Source organism: Zosterops lateralis (genome assembly GCF_965231275.1).
Source record: "Zosterops lateralis genome assembly, chromosome: Z".
NCBI lineage: Eukaryota > Metazoa > Chordata > Aves > Passeriformes > Zosteropidae > Zosterops > Zosterops lateralis.
The window spans coordinates 52,614,050-52,633,930 of record NC_139800.1 but is presented as its reverse complement, the minus strand read 5'-3'; the positions used below and the strand labels follow the sequence as shown (position 1 = coordinate 52,633,930).

The 19,881-nt window shown below is 39.1% G+C and overlaps 1 protein-coding gene across 1 annotated transcript in view; it reads right to left on the bottom strand.

Moving 5' to 3' along the window:
• Window positions 1–19,881, bottom strand: part of SVEP1 (sushi, von Willebrand factor type A, EGF and pentraxin domain containing 1) — a gene marked incomplete at its 5' end in the record, with an annotated part of 121,224 nt that overhangs the window by 63,046 nt on the left and 38,297 nt on the right. Inside the window, 9 exons of the mRNA XM_083883392.1 lie at window positions 551–745; window positions 1,982–2,113; window positions 2,347–2,454; window positions 3,067–3,196; window positions 4,421–4,539; window positions 6,937–7,134; window positions 11,409–11,588; window positions 19,158–19,337; window positions 19,590–19,748. Coding sequence (XP_083739518.1) covers window positions 551–745; window positions 1,982–2,113; window positions 2,347–2,454; window positions 3,067–3,196; window positions 4,421–4,539; window positions 6,937–7,134; window positions 11,409–11,588; window positions 19,158–19,337; window positions 19,590–19,748 — 1,401 coding nt within the window. The remainder of the gene's footprint in view (window positions 1–550; window positions 746–1,981; window positions 2,114–2,346; window positions 2,455–3,066; window positions 3,197–4,420; window positions 4,540–6,936; window positions 7,135–11,408; window positions 11,589–19,157; window positions 19,338–19,589; window positions 19,749–19,881) is intronic.

Genomic DNA, 19,881 nt, shown 5'->3' with positions numbered 1-19,881 from the left:
CTGATCTTTTATTGCTGAAACCAAGAACCTGACTCTGATAAAAGTGCATGCAACATGGTACCCCGACTGGCTCCTAAAACGTTTATTATAAAAATGTCACAATGTGGAAAATTCCAGCACTGAAGTTTTGCATGTGTTCCTCTCAAAGAAAACACATAAACTTTTCTAATCTGGTGGTAATTAGGTATGTAAGCACAGCACACACTACGCATTTCAATCAGTAAGTCGCAAAGACTGCTGTATTCCTATTAAAAAGACATTGATAATATTTGTTACCAAACTGTTTCAGTTAAACTGTTTGCTTTGCCATCTTTGCTATTTTGTGATTCCTGTGACTGAAATTTTTGTGCTTTAGACAGCTTCTGAAATTACATATTTACAGACTTCCAAGAATTATTTCACAATATTTGTAACAATTCAAAGGCAGTGGGCAGAGAATATCTGTTATAAGTAAATAGAAGTCAGATTTTCTAAAATATTTTCATTTGCTTTCTTGTTAAATATAGTATTTCATGAGTTGCAGATTCATTTTAGTAAAAGTAATACTTACAAGAGCAGCTAGGCCACTCTGGAGAATAAGGTGGCTTCCAGAGACCATCATCATATGCACAATAATAGTTTTCACTTGATCCTTCTGAAAAGCTGTAACCCTCTGCACAGTGCAATGTGCAATTAACTCCTGTTTCATCTGATGTGCATATAAAATCACCATTCACAGGCTCAAAGGAAACTTCACAGGGAGAACCTATGAAAAACACAAAGATTTATATATTGATTAATGTGGTGAAATAAGTGATCCTTCATGAAAACAGCAATGATAGATTTCCAAAAGTTACTGATATTGACCTGATCTTGCCTCTGCTTAAGTTTGTGGAAGTATTATGTGCCATATCCATGAAGTCAGGATCAGGCAACTACTAAATAATTCTCAAATTCTGCCATTGCAATTGGAAAACCAGAAACATGAAGACTTAAAAAATGTTATACATAAGATAAAATAATATAAAATATAGATCTAAATTTTCACATGAACTTTATACAATGAATTCTAGTAAACTATATTACATCTTGAATTCTGAAACTAAATATTATCTATTCTGCACCACAGCAAAACATATGAATTTGTTAGAATCATAGGATAACCTCATAACCTCAGTTACAATTCATTTTTCAGGCGAACTGTGAAGAAAGTTGTGAACGTCTGTAAATACTATGTTACAAACACTGAACCACAAGAAGTCTGAGGTGGTATAGACCTTGATACAATGCCCATTTTAAGCACTGGCTGGTTCTTGCTAAGATTTAGAGCATATCAGAGACTAGCACATTCATTTGCAACTTACCTTTCCCAAAAAATATAACCAAAATTCCAGTCTGCATGATTTTAAAATCGTTCTTCACTAGCAGACATTTTTATACAGATGTCCAACTGAGACACAGGAAGTAGAAAGCAGATATGAAGTAAATTTTTCATTCTTAATAATTTATCTGCCAAATTAGTGTTTGGATATTTAATGAGAAAGTGAACTGTGGGGAAGAGATGTCTATGCAATAAACAAAATGCAGGAGCATATATATAGGTACAGGCATATTCCAAAATCTAAAGAGTGTTTTATTATCTGCTGCAGTATTTGCATGTAATTAGACTGGCAGTTAATTTTCCTTTTAACTACAGTTGAAGCAAGATTTGAGTAACACCTACTAATACGTTTCACGTGGTATTGCAAAAACTATAAGTTTTACTGCTTAATGAATCATAATTTCAATGCTTTTAAACATAATTTGAATTTAGACAACCAAATTCACTGCTGGGCCTCTTCAGTTGTAGACAATTTATTTGTTGGTCAAGTATTTTGACTGCCTTCAAGTTACCTCAATCTAAAATGGAAATAACAAAAGGAGGAGGTGGAACAATCTTCATCCTTTATGATATTCAGTTAAAAGAATGCCAGGTCTTGGCCAGAATTTGAAGACAACACACCTTTGATGACAATGTGGATGTCACATGTCCTGTTATTCCCAGAAGGATCCACAGCTGTGTACTGGACGGTTGTCTCTCCTTTGGGAAAGAGATCTCCAGGTGCATGACTCCTAGTGACAGTCAGTGGACCATCTGGAAGCATTAAAAGACAACCTAAAGCATCAGTAAGTAAAAGAGTGTTGCTCATACCCAACCTTAACAAATGGAAAAGGAAATGGCAGCAAATCCTCAAAATTATGTGTCCTTAAAAATAACTAAGTAAAAGGAACCTCAGCAAATCTCAAACTCCAAGGGATCAAGGGTGAACAGGTGCAGTTCTCTAGCCTTCCACTGTTGCGTGTATGTTTTGAGGAGCATTATCTCACCTGAATTGTCTGAAAACTCTGGTTCTTCCCATGTTGCTGGGTAGCCATTCTCTGCTGCTTGCACAGGTGGTGGAGATCTGCATTTGTCAACCACAGGAGGTTCTGCATCTGCAGAATTTGAAAGGATGCAATGACATTAGATTACAGAAACTCTGCCACACTCAAATAGCATCTATAACCAGAACAGCAGCTTTAATTTCTTATCAGAAGCTACAAAAAAGGTGAACACTTGGAAGTTGCTGCTATTAGAAGATACTGAGTGAATGGATAAGAGTAATTATTCTGCTTAAGTTTCTGCGGTGTTTGCCTTCTACAGAGCAAACCTGCAGGACTCCTGAGTAACACAACTGTCTGACAGAAGTACTTGAATAATGATTTGCATCAGTAAAATGTGAGAACTTTGGAAACTTTGTTGGAGTCTTTCAAGAATTAAATAGAGATTTATGATGAAGGCAATAACTGACAACACAATAAAGCATTGAATAAACCAGCATGAGGAGAAATCTTAACAGTCAGAAAGAACAGCAGAATAAAATACACCCCAAACTGAACATTGCAAGCAGTGACTGCACAAAGGCAAAGCCTTTATGGAGATGACAATACTCTGGGGCTTGTAACTGCACACATAAAGGCCACACTGAGTCACAATCTCTTTCTGCACAAATAAGAAGATTTCAGCCATGACAGACAGCCTTCCCAGTGATTTTTCTCAGCACTTACCAATAACCTTGACATTGAATGTGCACCTTGCTTCATTGCCTGACCTATCAGTTGCGGTGTAAGTAATGTCAACTTCACCAATTGGGAGAAGAAATGGTGGTATGAAAGCTGGAGTAACATGAACTGAGACCTGTTATAGGAAAACACCCATTATTTAAAAGCCAAAGCTGGTTACTAATCATGTTTCAAAAAGTAGACAGAATAGTGTCCTTCAATGTCAAGCCTGTTCATGCTGAATGCAAATAGCCTCTTAAAGTAATGAAGCTGGACTTCACAACAGAGTGCTCTACATCTCTTCTTAAGTCTGCCTTCTTTATAGCAACAGGGGTTTCCCTAGTCAGCATCTAGACCCTGACCTGGTGCAGATTACAGCACTGTGCATTAAGAAAATTCCATACTGACCCTTGTTTGTCAAATGGGATGGAAGGCACACTGTGTCAGCTTAGAACCTGTTTTTTCTGTTGACAGTTCTCCAGCTGCAAGGGCAGCAGACCTGGGAGAGGAGTGGAGCAGATAGTTGTGGACCCTAAGTAATTACATATCCAATTTTAATCTAAGTAAGTGTATGAGTCAATAGCCCACAGATATTTCAGTATGACACTTGGCTTCTATAGTTCAGTGAATGACCCTGTGTCAGCAGAGCTGTAGAAACTGTCCATAGCTATGCCACAGAAAATAACATGCAAACTTAAATCTCTTTTACTGGGATTGCTCAGTTTCCTAGTGCAAAAAACTCCTGCATTAAAAGCACACACAAACTCACTGTTCCTCTGCTCACTCTGATAAAGCATTCAGTTACTGTAACTTGATCAGGCCTGAGCCTGTAGGGAATGCTGCTTTTTATGAAACAGCTCTAGAGCAAGTTTTCCTGGTAACTCCATTTTCAGATCCCCTGACATGCATAGTAGCCAATGGCCACATTTCTGAACCTTGCAAAGGAAAATCAGATTTTTCTTTCTCACCCAGGAAGCTGAAATTAGTTTTTACTTATCACAGTGTGTACTTGTTAGCCCTTTAGATTAATGAACTGGTTTACTTTCTTCTGAGATGAGTTTATTAAACTACTTCACTAAGAGATAATTTTTAAAGCAGCTGTCCTCATATTATAAACAAGAGCACATTCTTTCTTTTGACCACATAAATTAACCATATGAGGTTTTCTGCACTGAAACTCCATACAGTGTTCTGTGACTGTATAACTATAATCAAGAGAGAAAATGCTGAATTCTCAAGGTACAAACTTCCTAGGAGATTTTTCTTCTGCTTATCAGAAGAAAGAAATTCCAGTGGACCATAAAATTAATTGAAATCAGAAAGACTGCCTCCAGTTAAATAGATACAGAACTTGACTTGCCTCTTCACCAGAGTTATCCTCAGCTGTTGGTACCTGCCAGCTGATATTAGCAGAGTTATGATGTTCCAGAGTCACAGTCTCAATATTGTCTGGACAGTGAATCCGAGGTGCTTCAATATCTAAACCAGAAAAAGACAATCTGGCTTTATATGTAGTATTACAGAAGTAAAATCTTATGATCACTCTTTTTTGTACTGCCTGGAATATAAATGTACATATTTTTGCAAATTTCCTGTCTCTTCCCTTTTGCAATTCTTGCCTAGAGACTCTCCTGGGGAAAAGACTGATTTTTGCTGTATATTTGTTTATCACTGAGCACAATGATATTCTGGTTTCTACATAAAGCCAAAACCCATTAAAAATATAAATAGTAAATAAAAGTAAACAAATAAGAAAAAATAATATATATATGTAAATACATAAAAACATAAATAAATAAGAATAAATTTGTTTCTTTTATTATGCATCCCTTCCATCTCCACCTTTTCTCTGCTCAGACACAGGACACATACAGATGAAAACACTTGTTTCTCATAGTCAGTGACTAAAAGACCTGAGAATATTTATGACATGATATAGATGTGAACGTGATATAGATATATGAACAAGACAATAGTGACTAAAATTCTCTGGAGCACGCTGTGGAACTGACTTAAAAGTAAGAGTGTCAAGAATTCAGGCAGCAGTTGCCAGACAAATGGAGATTTCTTGTGACATGTGACAATGCCAGGTGGTTCCAGAGGACTAGTGGTACAATATGGGTAACACCACCATGACCATCTATACCTCAAGTTTTTCTGACAAACTTGAAGTACTTCAGTTCCCTGGCACAGGGCCTCTGAAAACATTTGTGGTCAGGTTATTTTATTGCTGTAGCGCTTGATAAACAGTCTCTAGAATCATAAGACAAGGACACTTTTGGCTCTGAACTCATCTATGCCCAAGAGGGTTTAAAACAACTCAGAACTGATATCACTTATTTTTTTATTATGAAATAGCTCCAGTAAAAACATAACTTGGGCAATTAAATTATGTAATTAAGAATGCAGAGCAATAAATACATGTGATTTTGCCTTCCTTTGAACTCATTCAAATGAAAACTTTATTAGAAATGCACTTTTATAAATAACTACCAGTTATGGTTCACACTCCCTTGACCAGAGCCTTCAGACTGGGGCAAATTCCACTTAAAAGCAAAATTCTCTAAAAAGGCTAATAATAAATAAGTCAAAAAGAAAATGGCTTTTTTGAACTGGTCAAATATGTTGGCAGCAAAACAGAGAAAGACAATAACAAGAATTAAAGTAACTGAAATACAACTGTTCATTTTTACTCAAAAAGAATAAGCTTTGGAATTCCTCAGTGCCTCCTATACTAGGGGTTTATGTACTGGTAAAATCTAAAAGCTTGAACCCAAGCCATGGTGTTTCATCTTGATCTAAACACCTCAGTTTGGGCTGGGATCCCATCAAATATTAAAAACTATGGTTTGGCCCAGGTTTATACAAGAAAAATTATGTGGTACATCACTAAATGGGAAACAGTATGTTTAAAGAGAGAGACAAAATCTTCCTGGCCTGTAAAGAGAAAAGAAGCCTCAGTCTCTGCAGTGATCTGGCACAATGACTGGCGTAACTGTTTTCTGTACTGTTCCATCACCCAGTGGCTGGCAAGGGCCTCAGTTTGGGGGGAAAAAGGTCATTCTTGGAGCACAATAGTTCACAAAGAGGTGAAGAGCATATTTCCCAGACAAACTCCTGTTTTAATACTACCATAATACAAAGCCAGACCCTTTCCAGTTCAGTTATGCATGTGTGTAAGGGAATAAATAACCTAACACTTCTAGAAGAGGTGGATAAATATGGCAGAGCCATGCTGAAATGCATGTCACCATCTTCTGCCCAACTTTACACCGTGTCAGCCAATACACCTGGTGTTAGTGAATTTTGGCTAGTTAACTCTTGTGCATTGTTGTTTGGGGCATGTTGACAGCCATAGCCACGCAAAGACAACTAAAATGAACATTTCTCTATAGTCTGTCTATCAGCCAGGGCTTACACAGCCTCTACCATTCAGCTCTGATTACAGGGTTTATATAAACTTGTGCTTAGCCAGTAATGATATTATTACCATTATCATTTGATTAGAAGTATGGCTTTCACTTTGAATATCTTTAAGCTATGAGCTTTCACGTCTATTTTGAAACTTCCAATTTACCTGCACATCACGCCTTTTACCAGGCAACTTCCTAACAACTGAGAGATGGAGTCCAAGAAAGGCACTTGATGATGAGCACTACAAAATGACACTCAAGGGGTCTCTGAACCCCACATTTTTATTACAAACTACAAGTAAATCTGACAGGGAAGCTGTAAAGGTACAGGCAATAGGTCTTGCACACTGTTTAAGTTGTGCTTTTCCCAGTTCAAGCCTGTCCTCACTCAGTTATTTGCTGTGTGCTTCTCTTCAATTCTGCTCTCATGTATACACAGACATGATTTTGTGCTGGTCTCTACCTTTACACAGAGCCTCCTGGATGTTTGCACTCCATCTCCCCAATGAAATGCACCTTATTTCTTCTCTAGCTCCAGACAAGACAAATCCTTGGGGACAGCTCAGCTGGCACACAGTCCCAGAAATGGCAGGCTCCAGCCCACATCTGGGAGGGAGAACTGTCACACCTGCTGGTTTCTGGAGGATGGGACAACGCTTTTCTGTAAGAGAGCAGTAGAACATGGCTTATAACTGACATACACAAAGTACACATTCAAAAAATCTGCAAATGAATTCATATGGAAAATTAGTGGGAACACAATATACAGTCTTTTCAAGAGTCTGTAGGCATACGAGTGCACATTCAAAACATTACAACCTGATGAAATTTTGCTACTTGATTTTCAGTTCTGACTGCAGTAAAGAGCAGACAGTTTATCAGGTCTTCTGTATTCTTGCTCATTCTCTTCACTGAAACAGAAACGTGGTAATTTTCATGCAGATCCACTATATCTCATTCTCCAGATTTGCCTCTTTTTCTTTTTGTTCTTCTTCTTCTCTTTCTTATTCTTCTTACAACTTTATCTTTTATGGTTGCCTTGCAGTTGCATTTCCTTGCTTCTATGAAAATTAGACAATAACAGGAGAGAGGGAATAGAAGAGGTAGCTGTAGCTTTCTACATCTTCTATTCTCTGTCTTGAAATAAAAAAGGGAGAAGAAGGAGGATACACTGCCATGATCTCTCTATGGGTTAGGAATATGACACATGATTTTGCTTACTGCACTCTAAACCAAATGAAATTGGACTTGGTCTTGTCTGTGTTCAAAACAGCTGGAAAGACTAAGAGTGATCATAGGAAGCAGCTAAGCTCTGCAAAAACTGGAAGGGTTGATGGTTGTTTAAAGATTTAAAATGGAAGTTTTGAACTATTTTATTACTAGAGTTCACTATAAATCCTGAAGGCCACTGGCATTAAAGCAAAAACCATGATGTATCTAAACAGGTTCACGAAAGCTTTGCTTCATTCTTAAGCTGTTGTTTCTAGGAATGTTATTTTTACTTCAAATATGGAGACAGTAACAAAGAGGGGAAAAAAGGAGTATCCCATGAATGCAGTTCATACACTTTCAGTACTGTTTCTTGCAACAGATAATAGTCAAACACACAAGAAAAATACTGTTCTTCAGAGCCGGTGAGTAGACTTGTAACTCTTTAAAACTTGTCAGTGTAAAAATCAGACAGGCCTTTGCACCAAGAGAGCACAAAAACTTATCCGACCCAGCTACACAGAAGGGAAATTCTACTGAGCTCTTAGCAATGGTTTAATGACAGAAAAGTGATTCACATTCCAAACACATTCCTTTTCTCTCCTCTCCTTTCCCAAAAAACACAGCAAGTAACTGAAAACTGGTTTTTTATGCATGAAACAAATGTAAAGATTCTAAGTATTCTGTGTATTTCCTGAAATTTAAACCTTCAATCCTGAAATGTTTAAAAGCACAAGCATATAATAACTGCATTTCAATAGGTTGCGCAGGTCACAAACACTTCTAACACATTTGTATAATTCAGGCAGACACTGTTGGCTCTGCAAAGTGGAACTACTCCATCAGGAAAAAAACCCCCAGGTGCTAAGTTTTGTTTGCTCACCATATGAAGGTAACTGACAAATAGCAAAAAGATCACAAATTTTAAAAACAATACTTGTACAGGCAAGCTAAAAGCATTGAAATATATATTAATCTAGGAAGAAGTAGAGAAACTGTGAAACATATAAGCATGAAAAGCAGAGAAAGTTGCTGCTCTTTGGGAAGCAAAAAAAGCTGGGCCTCTTGCTTGAGACACATCCAGCTATAGTAGAAAAATCCAAATACAGCACAATCCTGAAATGTCTGACAAAAATCAGGATAAAACTTGATATATCTAGCACAAGGGAATTTCTTTCAAGTAGGACAGGTTTTTACCGGGAAAAGCAACTGTAATAGTGTTGTATAGATTTTTTTATCTGTGCTCAACTCCAGAATTCGATCAAGATGATCCAAAAGTCTGGAATTCATTAAGGGTAGATGGGTATCCATAACATTAGTCATATTGATTGGGAACTAATAGACAAGAAGTATTTCTAAGGAGATTGTATCTGCTTTCACCTGCAACCATCTGTGATAAAACATAACACAGTATTATAATTCTCAACATCAAAAGGAACTTGACAAATAAGAAGATTAGAAAGCAAATCATGCCTTCTTCCTTCAATTCCTTTGCCAAGACTGTTTCAGGAAAAACTGGCCAGCTGCAATCAGAAGCGTGAACTAGTAATTCTTCCAACGCTAGATGGCATCAACACCCTGGATGTCTTTTGTATTTTTACTTCACTAACCCTTGAACAAAGAAAGGAAAAAAGCATCTCACAAAATGTATTAATTTTAAAGCGATTGATATTAACCTTTTCCCAATAGGTAGAAAATGCAAAAACATGACTATGGAGCTTTCCTGGTTTTGTTTCTTTTTCCCTAAACTGGAGAAATGACAAAGCTTCCCTTTTCAGCAGATATCTTGTTTGTCAGCCACCTATAAAATATATGTGGCCTCCTCAAAAGTAGCTCATTGCTAACAAAACTTTTAATGAAAAAGACAAAAATTTAAAACAAATGTAATATCCAAACTTGCATTGCCTTTCAGTCTCTTGGAAAGAGATGCATGACAACTGACCCCACAGAAGTGACTGTAAACAATACAGGAAATGTTATGGTACAGTGTCAGTTATGGTTGCACACGGCTGTGGTACAGTCTCAGTGAGATAACTTGCAAATAGGGCAAACTTTGCACTGATCAGCAATCAAACCAAAAAGCATTAAGAAAACCAGCCAGAAGGATGCCTTGAGATCCAAGAAATCTGTTTCAAAGTAACAGACTGAAGACAACTCCATTTCAGTTTTCGAACAGAAGAATATGAAATCAATAAATTATCAATTGCAAATGCCTAATCCAGTAGGATTTCCAGGACCTTTTATACAGCAGACTGTAAATAATAAATAATAATTAGGAGCATTTTGGACTAAAAATAAACAGACAATACCTCCATGACAATGATGATCATTCAGAAAATGGGTACAAAGGGTAGCTTCAACCTTCAAGAGGAGGATACTATATCATTCTGATTTGCACCTTTCCCTGAATAAAACTCCGCATATTTATATTGAACCAGAATTTCAGCAAGCTTGTTCTAAACACCAGTCACAACAAGAAGCAGCAGAAATGCTTCCTAGTCTCACTATTTCTTTTCTGACAATCAAAGGTAACTTTCTTACTTAATTTTTCAGACTCAGCAAAAATAAGAGATTGCCACAGGTGATCCAGGAATGGAGGCAATATTGCATGGTGTGAAGAAATCTTCGGATAGAGAGTAGAGCTGGATTCTATTAAACAAAATGCTAATCTAGGAAGGATGAATTCAACTGATGAATATGGTTAATCTGCTAATTATAATATTCCAACCGGATTTCAGGGTCTCTTCCTTTTGAAGTAAATGGAAGTTTTTCCACTGATTTAGCAGAAGAAAGATTAGGACCTCTTAGCAAACTGTCTTGTTAAATTAATTCTTGTGGATTATTTTCATAATTTCAGAGAATGTACTTGCAGTTAGAAATTTATGCTCATTCCACACAAAGTCCACATTTTAAAGACTGCAATAAAACACTAAAAAATAGCCAGAGTTTCACACTGCATTTACTGGATCCAGGTGATATATATTTCACCCTGACTTTAGTCACGACTGGATCAGCTTCTGGATTGCTGGACTTTAGACCTGTGCCTTTTTTTTTTTTTAATTTTTTTTTTTTTCAGTCCATGTTTGGAAGTGTTTCAACTGTATTTCATCATCTTACTTTTGAAAGTTAATGCAATACCTGTAACTAGTCCGAACCAGATAATTCTGAAATATACAGTCCTTTATTTTCGGAAGAGCAATGAATGTCTACCTATCCCTACACAGCTGGTGCAGCCTCTGAATCCTGACTCAGAGGTGCTTAGTTCTTAACTTGTGTAAACTTTTACTTCCTTGCTGTGAGTCCAGCAAAAGTGACAACTGCTGTACCTTTAGTTGGCACTCACAGTGCCTGGATAACATAAGCTAGTCCTTGCCTGCAGATCAACTTTAGCTTTATAATGGTAACTCAAACTGCTGGTTGCTCATATTTAATCCTTAGACCTACTACTTACATGTTTCTTGCAACACACTGGGTGAGACACTAACGAGATACAACAACCTTTCAGTAATCAGCAGTATTTAAATGATTATCTGTCCACTTTTTCCATTTACAAATTCCTTTGCTCTTCCCCAACTTCTAAGAGCTGTGCAAAATATCCATAGACAAATTCTCATTTGTATTGTAGCTTCATCAGTTATTAAAATATGAAGAATTTCTCACCTGTGACAGTATGTCAGAAAAGGCTGTACTCCAATATGAATAGACAGAGCTAGATCAGATACCCACCCACACACTTTGGCTCCTTTGAATCCCACTGAGAGTTTCCCTGGCAGGTGAGTTTGCTGTTTCCTTCAATTTCATAGCCTTCATTGCAGGTCACAAAACATACAGTCTTGTAGGAAATATCAGCTGTTGAACAATTAATGTGTCCATTCTGAGGAGACCGGAGTCTGGGACATGTTCGAACTGCAAATGGAAAAGAACACCAGCTCATTCTCAGCACTGAGTATATCAGTGGTTACTACTTTGCCCAGTGGTTACTACTTTTCAGAGGTAGGAGAGATACTGTCTTGTACATTAGTTACAGTAGTTTGTACCCATTTAGGGAATAGAGCTAGCTAGAGTAGATTTTTTTCAAAGGCTTTATACCTTCCTCTTCCTGAAACACTTACACAGGATGGATGAGGTTGGGCACACACTTCCAAGCTCACCTAGGTATTTACGTAAGTTCAAATTAACAAACTAGCTGTGCATCTGACACACAATGTGTGGCCTGAGCTGCTAACGCCTATCAGCCTTCAAAACAGGACAGATGCAGGCAAATGGAATACTGTGAAAAAGTGTGCCCTCTTGGGAGTTTGTAGTCTCCAACAATATCAGAGAGTGTTTTTTGGGGAGATTTTGAACTGCCAGGCTGGTATGGGCTGAGTTCATACCAGGGAACAGGCTAAGAGCTTATGAACAGGTTGGATGACAGTGCCCTGGTTCCCAGGAATTTTCTCAGGCACTCCGGACTGTATTCACAGAATACAGACATGTGTAAGCCTCAGAAAATCAGAAGAGAAGATGCTCAGCATGCTGGAGGAGACAGAGAGAGGAAGAAGGAAAATGAACCATTTATATGGCTTGTACACCAGGTCCATGAGAGATGAAAAGGAACAAATCAAGTTGTTGCTGAGACAAAAGAGACCTTTTCAGGTGTCAGGCATGGAGACAGTCCTGCCTGCTTCTCAGCACAGAAGCTGTCGTCCTGTAATGTCTTGCAAACACTGAAAGCAGTGTGCTACTGAAGAGAATGAGGTCCTGGGCAGGATGCGTATGCAAAAAAGGGAAGCAGGGAAGTGAAGAGTAATCATCAGATTGTCTTATGGTTTTGCTACTGAATCCTGAAGCTGCAATCTAGCACAGAGCTACTCTGTATTTAAGATTGATCCCAGAAGAGATGAATGATTGTAGTAAGAAAAAAGTAGCAATGGTATGACCTGGGTTTATGTTCTTATGTTTCAATGTTATAACCCAAAATTTCATAGTAAGACCTCTTTCCTTTGTACTGCCTTTTCAGTTCAGATCCTTTTCAGCTAGAATGTCATGCTCCAGCATTTGTGTCCTTGATCCCCTCCAGACAAAACTCTGAACTACATACACATTGCCCGGCCTTTGGGTCCCTCAAGTAGCTAAGCTGTACACGCCTACTGTCTGGACATGAGTATGTGATGATGATGATGATACACCAATATCCAGCTACTGGCTTTCCAAAATGAGTGAAAAACTCTGATTTAAATCTGATCTCAGCTGAAGTTGGGAGATACTGTTCAGTATGTTCAAAAGAGGTATAAAAACATGTAACGGCAAGAGATGTGATTGCTCAGAAATATAACCAAGGAAGACTGAAGTTCCCTAAACTCACAGAATGGCTACGTTTTGAAGGGGACACTAGAGTGTATCTAGTTCAACCTCTCTGCTCTACATTGGTCATCCTAGAGAACGTTGTACAGGGGTTGTGTCCAGACAGCTTTGAATCTCTTTAGTGAGAGAGACTCCACAGCCTTTCTGTGGAGTGAGCCTGTTCCAGTGCTCACATCACTCTCACCGTAAAGAAGTTATTTCTTACACAAGTGGAACTTGCTGTGCATCAATTTCTGCCTAAAAGCCTCTTGTTCAATTGCTTGGCACCACCAAGAAGAACCTGGCTCGCTCCTCTTCAGATACTTTTATAGATTGATAGGATTCCCTCTCAGTCTTCTCCAGGCTAAACAGGTCCAGCTCTCCCAGCCTCGCATCCCTTCATTACAACAGGAACTCTGTTCTCACTTGATTGTTTTCCACAGCTTCTGTTTACCTTGCTGGCAGGAGGGCAACCTCTGGAGATACGTGGTTTCAGAGAGCTGCTTCTCTGCTGTGATTTGGGAAACTGATTCTACCAATTAACCTAAGCTTGCTCTTGCTAGGCAGGAGGCAAAACACAATCTCCTCTGCAAATGGACTCAAAGGGAAACCAACTTAGCAACTGCTCCTTTCTCTAGTAATTGTTTACTCTGCACACAAGTGGACACCACTAAATACCTCAAACTAATTAATGGGCATGTAGGCTGAATGCTGTTCCAAATGCAAGCCAGCTCTATAATTACCAGTAACCACACAGCCCCTGAAGCTACAAACAGCACATGTTAAATAATGTCTTTTTTTTTTTTTTTTTTTTTTTTTTTTTTTTTTTTTTAAAGAGCTATAGTGGCACCTAAGTGGAAAAAAAGTAGCAAACTGTCGTGGTTTGAAAGTAAAATGAGTGAGAGGCTCCAAGTCAGAAATACAATTTAATAAGAAGAAAGGAAAAAAAGTAAAATAAAATAAAATAAAATAAATGCAATAATACAAAAGATCACTGACAGAGTCAGAATACAACCTGAGCAGGATGGTGGAAGCAGTCCAGGTGAAGTGTTCTTCCTGAAGCAGTGATCCTGTAGAAAGGTCTGGGAGCTCTGGTCCTCTGGGAATCCAGTGGGTAAGGGCTACTCGTACTGTCCCAAACACCAGATTATATCCAGGTGAGAATGCTTGGCTCCTCCCCCTGGGCAGAGCATCTCACAATGGGATGAGTCATGAAGTGGGTCCTTGATGGCCCATTAAACAGAGATAACTCCTGGAGGAGTTACCTGTGAGTCGTGGGCAAGGCGTTGATGGGCCATTAGCAGAAGGTAGCCCAAAGGAAGGAGGCCTGGGAAAACACTGCCCCACCTGGTTCCAACAGCTCATGAAGATGGTGATAGAATAAATACTTTGTGTACATCCTACACTACAACCTAGGACACGAATCTATGTATACGGGATAAGAAAGAAGGAAAATAAGCCACCCAGATGTACCTAACATATCTTTATATTACCACTGTCTCATGTTTACTCTCTGAAGGTATTATTACTCTTGTTTCCATATACACAGACATTCTTTAGAAAGTGCATTTAAAAACAATCTTGAAAGACTCATTTTGTCAGGCACTCTGAGCTTCAGAGCAGCTTCATAATATGCTGTATCTTAACTCTAGTAGGGGAAGTAAGAAAAACATATTTACAGCTGAATCTCACATGCTTTATCCACAAGTAGGCTTGCTCTTTTAAGGTTTCTATAGAAGGAGAAATACCCAATCTACAGTAAAAAGAAGCAAATTCTACTAAACTCTACTGCTTAGGAAGTCTGAATTAATTAAGAGCACTGAAAAGGCTCTTGTCTATGTAAATGTGCCTGCAGAGAAGGCAGTCCCTTCAACTACCTGCTGTTTAGCCATTTCTTCTGGAAGGACTACACAGCTGTAGTGCTCTTGCCTCCTCAAGAGTTTCAATGTTTATGGTTACCCAGTGTCTCAGCATGGCTCTGTACCTGAGCCCATGTTACCTTGGTCATGGTTACAAGCATTAAACACCAACCCATCCTCTTATCAGTAATATATTTTCCATGATCATTTCCATAAAGCCTGTGAAAACAGCAACAATGACAGTATATTCTGCTTGCTCTGGAGTTTCTTCTAATAATTTTCTTTCTGGATTAAACATATGGTTTTTTTTTTTTTTTTTTTAACCTGGATCACTGTTAATTGCATGACATATGACTGCATTAATCACTTTCTAATAGCACAGCATATTTTAGCTAGCAAGAGAATTGAGGAATACTTAATGTCAAAATCCAAAGCAGTGGAAAGGGATTTTCCTTCACTCCCTAATTTATGTGATAAGATACTCTTGGGATTAACAAGACAGCTATAAACCATGCCTTTGATCTTCCTCCCTTTCACAGTCTGAGTGAATCAAGACTAACAGATTCAGCACATGTAACTTTGGGCTTTTTAAATTTAGGTTGGTTTTTTTTTTTAATTGGAAGCCTTCAGTATGATGGACAACTGCACAAACAAAGCAAAAATACATCCTTCCAATGCTTCAAAGGATATTAGCTCAGTATCAAAACAGTACCTCAATGCAGACTTTTCTCTCACCTTCCAAATTCCCTGTTATAAAAAAAGATCACGCCTCAATACCAAACAGGCAAAATCCTTTAAATGCTCCAGCAAGATTTTCAAGTACTAGAATGTTCCACTTCTCCATGAAAGAGAAGATGAAGGATGCCTTCTTTGTGGCTGACTGCAGCTTTTCCCAGATTTTTTGTACAAAAGGTGCCTGTGTGACAGAAGCTTTGACAGAGGCTGCTCTTTCCCAGTCTGCCTGAAGCAGCATGCATCTTCAGTCTAAGTTCTGACTGCTGGAAAGTCCACAGCTCCAAGTCCTGGTCCTCAAGATGCTCTCACACTACTGGCCAGCAATTTATTTTCTACAGAAACTTTCTCCTTCTCACAGGTTAATACAGTTTGGTTTTTTGGTTAATAGAATATCACTCTGCTAGGACCTTAGAATTCTATGGAAAGGACAGGGACCTATTAGGTGTCAGGTTTTGGACTGACATGTAGTTCTGACAACTCAGAAAACAGAATGTGACTCTTGGTAATACCCATATAAAGCTGAGACTGGGTTTGAGACCTCCTCTTCTTCCCACCTGGTGACCAGTAACATCATAGGGTGGCTGAGGAGGGCCCGGCTTAGGCGCTGCTGCCCCAGGGCGGCCGACCCGGCGTCCAAGAGCATCTCCCTGCAGAGGAGGCAGGCTGAGCCCCTGACCTCCTGGCTGCCGGCACCCCTGGCCCTGGGGGAGGATGAGATTCCTCCACCCCCCACCCCGTGCTAGGCCCCAGAGAGCGGCTCCAAGTGGCTCATGCCATCAAATCAAGGGTGGAAGAGAAGGTGTCCCCCCCACCGGCATGGCTCTGAAATCTTTGGGCGGCAGAGATCAAATGACCACCGCAGGCCTGGGTCAGCTTTAACTCTTTCCTGACATAGACTGAGACTTTCTTAAACTCTAACCCTTCTCAGAGATGAGAGACAGCCAAACTGGAGACATGTAAAGAGACAATATGGAGACGTCAAAGTCAGCAAAGGAAGAGTGACCTCTTAGGTGGAAGAGGTGACAAGTTGCCTTGGCTCTAGGCTGAAAATCTCCTATGAGTTATAGTAACAGACTGTAATATGAACATGCTAGAATAATCGTTTAAATCGTGGACAATACAAATGGATTCTTTGAGCAAAAGTATCTGTGATTTATTGGGTGAATACTGAATTAGGAGTTGTGATTTGGGTGATCCCATGAGAGGTTTGAAGAGAGAGAGATGAGAAGAAGCTCTCTGCCAGTGAAGAAGTGAGAAAACATCTCTGTTCCCTGAGTTGAAGAATCCTTTGCCTTTGAAGTTGCTTATTTTTAAAAGTGGACCCTAATCTGTGAATCTACAACCCGTATCTGTGGTCATGGGAAAGGCTACATGAATATGGGATGTTCCACAATTGAAGAATCTTCTGGGCAGGCTGCTTTTGTGTAAGTTGGAAGCCCCAAGCAGACACTTTCTCTTGTGGAAAGTTGCCAAACAACAGGAGAGATTTCTCACTATCAAAGACTAAATGAATGACTATTTTATAACTAGTACTGACCTGGAGTTCTGAGTTTTGTCTCTTTACACTGTTTGTAGAAAATGAACAGTTTGTGGTGGGAGAAAAGGTTGGTTTAGAAATTAATTTTTTTTTTTTTTTGGGTTCTTGTACTGGGTTGCAGTGTAGGATGTACACAAAGTATTTATTCTATCACCATCTTCATGAACTGTTGAAACCAGGTCGGCTAGTGTTTTCCCAAGCCCCTGCCTCTTCTGTTAATGGCCTTTGGGGTGTCTTCTGCTAATGGCCCATTAACGCCTGGCCCATGAGTCACAGGTAACTCCTTCCAGGAGTTATCTCTGTTTAATGGGCCATCAAGGACCCACTTCACACTCATCATCCCATTGTGAGATGCTCTGCCCAGGGGGAGGAGCCAAGCATTCTCACTTGGATATAATCTGGTATATGGGACAGTGCAATGGGCACTTATCCACTGGATTCCCAGAGGACCAGAGCTACCAGACCTTTCTACAGGATCACTGCTTCAGGAAGAGCACCTCACCTGGACTGCTTCCACCATCCTGCTCAGGTTGTATTCTGACTCTGTCAGTGATCCTTTGTGTTATTGCATTTATTTTATTTTATTTTTACCTTTTTTCCTTTCTTCTTATTAAATTATATCTCTGACTTGGAGCCTCTCATTCATTTTGCTTTCAAACTACAACACTTCTTTTTTTTCTTTTTCCTTTACCTCTCTTAGTGTGTGTTAATAAAATCTATCTGTTTATCTTTAAGTTGGGGCCTGTTTTACCTTTTTCTTCCAAAATCCTATCTCCCAGCTGACAAAGAAAATTCGGCAACGTGAAACTACCTCATAAATGGTGCCATGACTCGGATAAGTGAACTGAAACCACTACACTACTCTTGCCACTGGCAGCTAAAAAGGAAACCTAGGATTTCTGGGATGATTTGAAGAATGTTCTTGTAAATCTAAGCTGAAGTAAGCTGCTATATGAAGAGTGTCCTGAGAGACTCTAGCTCAGATTCCTCCTTTCAGAACCATAAGTTGCTGTTTCTTTCAGGGCTGTAGTGTTTGCTGTACTGTCATAAAGTGCTAATTCCTCCAAAGATCAATCCTGCCTTTTTCCCTGAACACAAGGCCAGGACAAGAGTTACAGAATGAGCTGATGGCCTTTTATTTACTAGCTTCCAGTGCAGCACACTATTGTCAAGGGCATTCAAGTCAAATTAAATATGCTGAACTACATCTTGTGGCTGTTGAGGAGATAAGGGCTTCTACCTGCTTTATTTTTTTTCATTCTCTCCTTGGAAGACATACCAGGCAGATATACAGGCATGGGATTGCAGTTTTTATTCCAAATCATCAAAAACCCAGTCTCAGACAGTATTGTTGTAGCAAAACAAAATTCTATTCCAATGAGAAAATCGAGAAATAATGTTTTTCAGGATGCTCTTTCTTGTGTATCCTCCCTTTCACACCTGTTTTTTTCTGGTGACATTCTTTTATAGAGAACTAGGGTATTGTCAGTCATTCCCTATTGAAATTCCACTCAAAATTCTTCTGAAGATCCTGTTCAAGTCTCAGGTTTTTCTATTTTTGGTAAGAAGAAATTGTAAGAAAGCAGAACGGAATTCTTCCATGGCTAATATCTCCCAACACCAACACCCTCCTATGCTGAGAGCATAGCCTGGTGGATGATCTAAAATAGTCAGGTGGCAAGGTCTTGTTACGTATTTAAATACTTGGTAGGTTCACTGGATTTATACCATGTAGATACAAAAATTCATAGAAATTAGGTAGACAGAAGTGAAGAGAGGTTTAAGGAAGGAGACTGTATATTCACTTGCAAAAGACTGTCCTTCTAGTAAATCTTGCTCTGCTTTTTCTGTTGTGGAAAGGAAGGAAACAGAGTGATTGGGGTGGCAGCCAACCTTTGGAACTTTCTTTTTCACACAAGGGCTAACAGGATCAGATCTGCATACCTGACCATGTCGTGAGTAAAGAAAATCACTGGTAAGAACTAACAACAACAAAAAAAGTACTTTTCAAACACATACCTCTGCAAGTAGCCTCTGATCCAGACCACTGCCCATTTGATTGACAAAGCCGGATGCTGCTTCCCACAAGATCAAATCCTGCTTTGCATCGGATTCCACAGGCAGCGTTGAAGTAATTGTTGCAGACATTCTGGACAAAGTGACCATTTTCAGGGGGCTTCAGTTCAGGGCAGTGAACAACTAAATAATTGAACAACCACAACCAAGTGGTTACTAGCTGGAGTGCAATAGGCCACTTGAAGGAAAACAATCTTTTAAAATTCCTAAGTCAGCTTGCACCTTGGCATTTTTGCTGGTTTGGAATGACAAAGAAAATTTTGCATGCAAAGAAAATTTGACATGTCCTTCACAGCACAAAGCCACATAAAAAAATTGTCCCAGCACTGCACTGTGCAGTCTGGGAGTATTCTGTTCCTGGATGGAAACACTTACCTTCACAGGTTTGTCCTACAGCATGATATCCCTCCTGGCATGTGCAATCCTCAAGGGAAGTACTTCCTGGTGGAGAAGTATGATTCTCATCAGGACATGAGATGCAAGTGCTGATTCCACCTGGTGAGCCTTCGGGCTTGTAGGTTCCTGGTGGACAAGCTTTCAGCAAAAGAAAACAGAAAGGGATTCAGAACATTCACTTTTCACCTAGCGTATTTTTTCAGGTGTGTTGTTTTACTCTTTTTACATTGTTCATTTATATATTCAGTGTCACTTGGGGCAGGAGCACTCT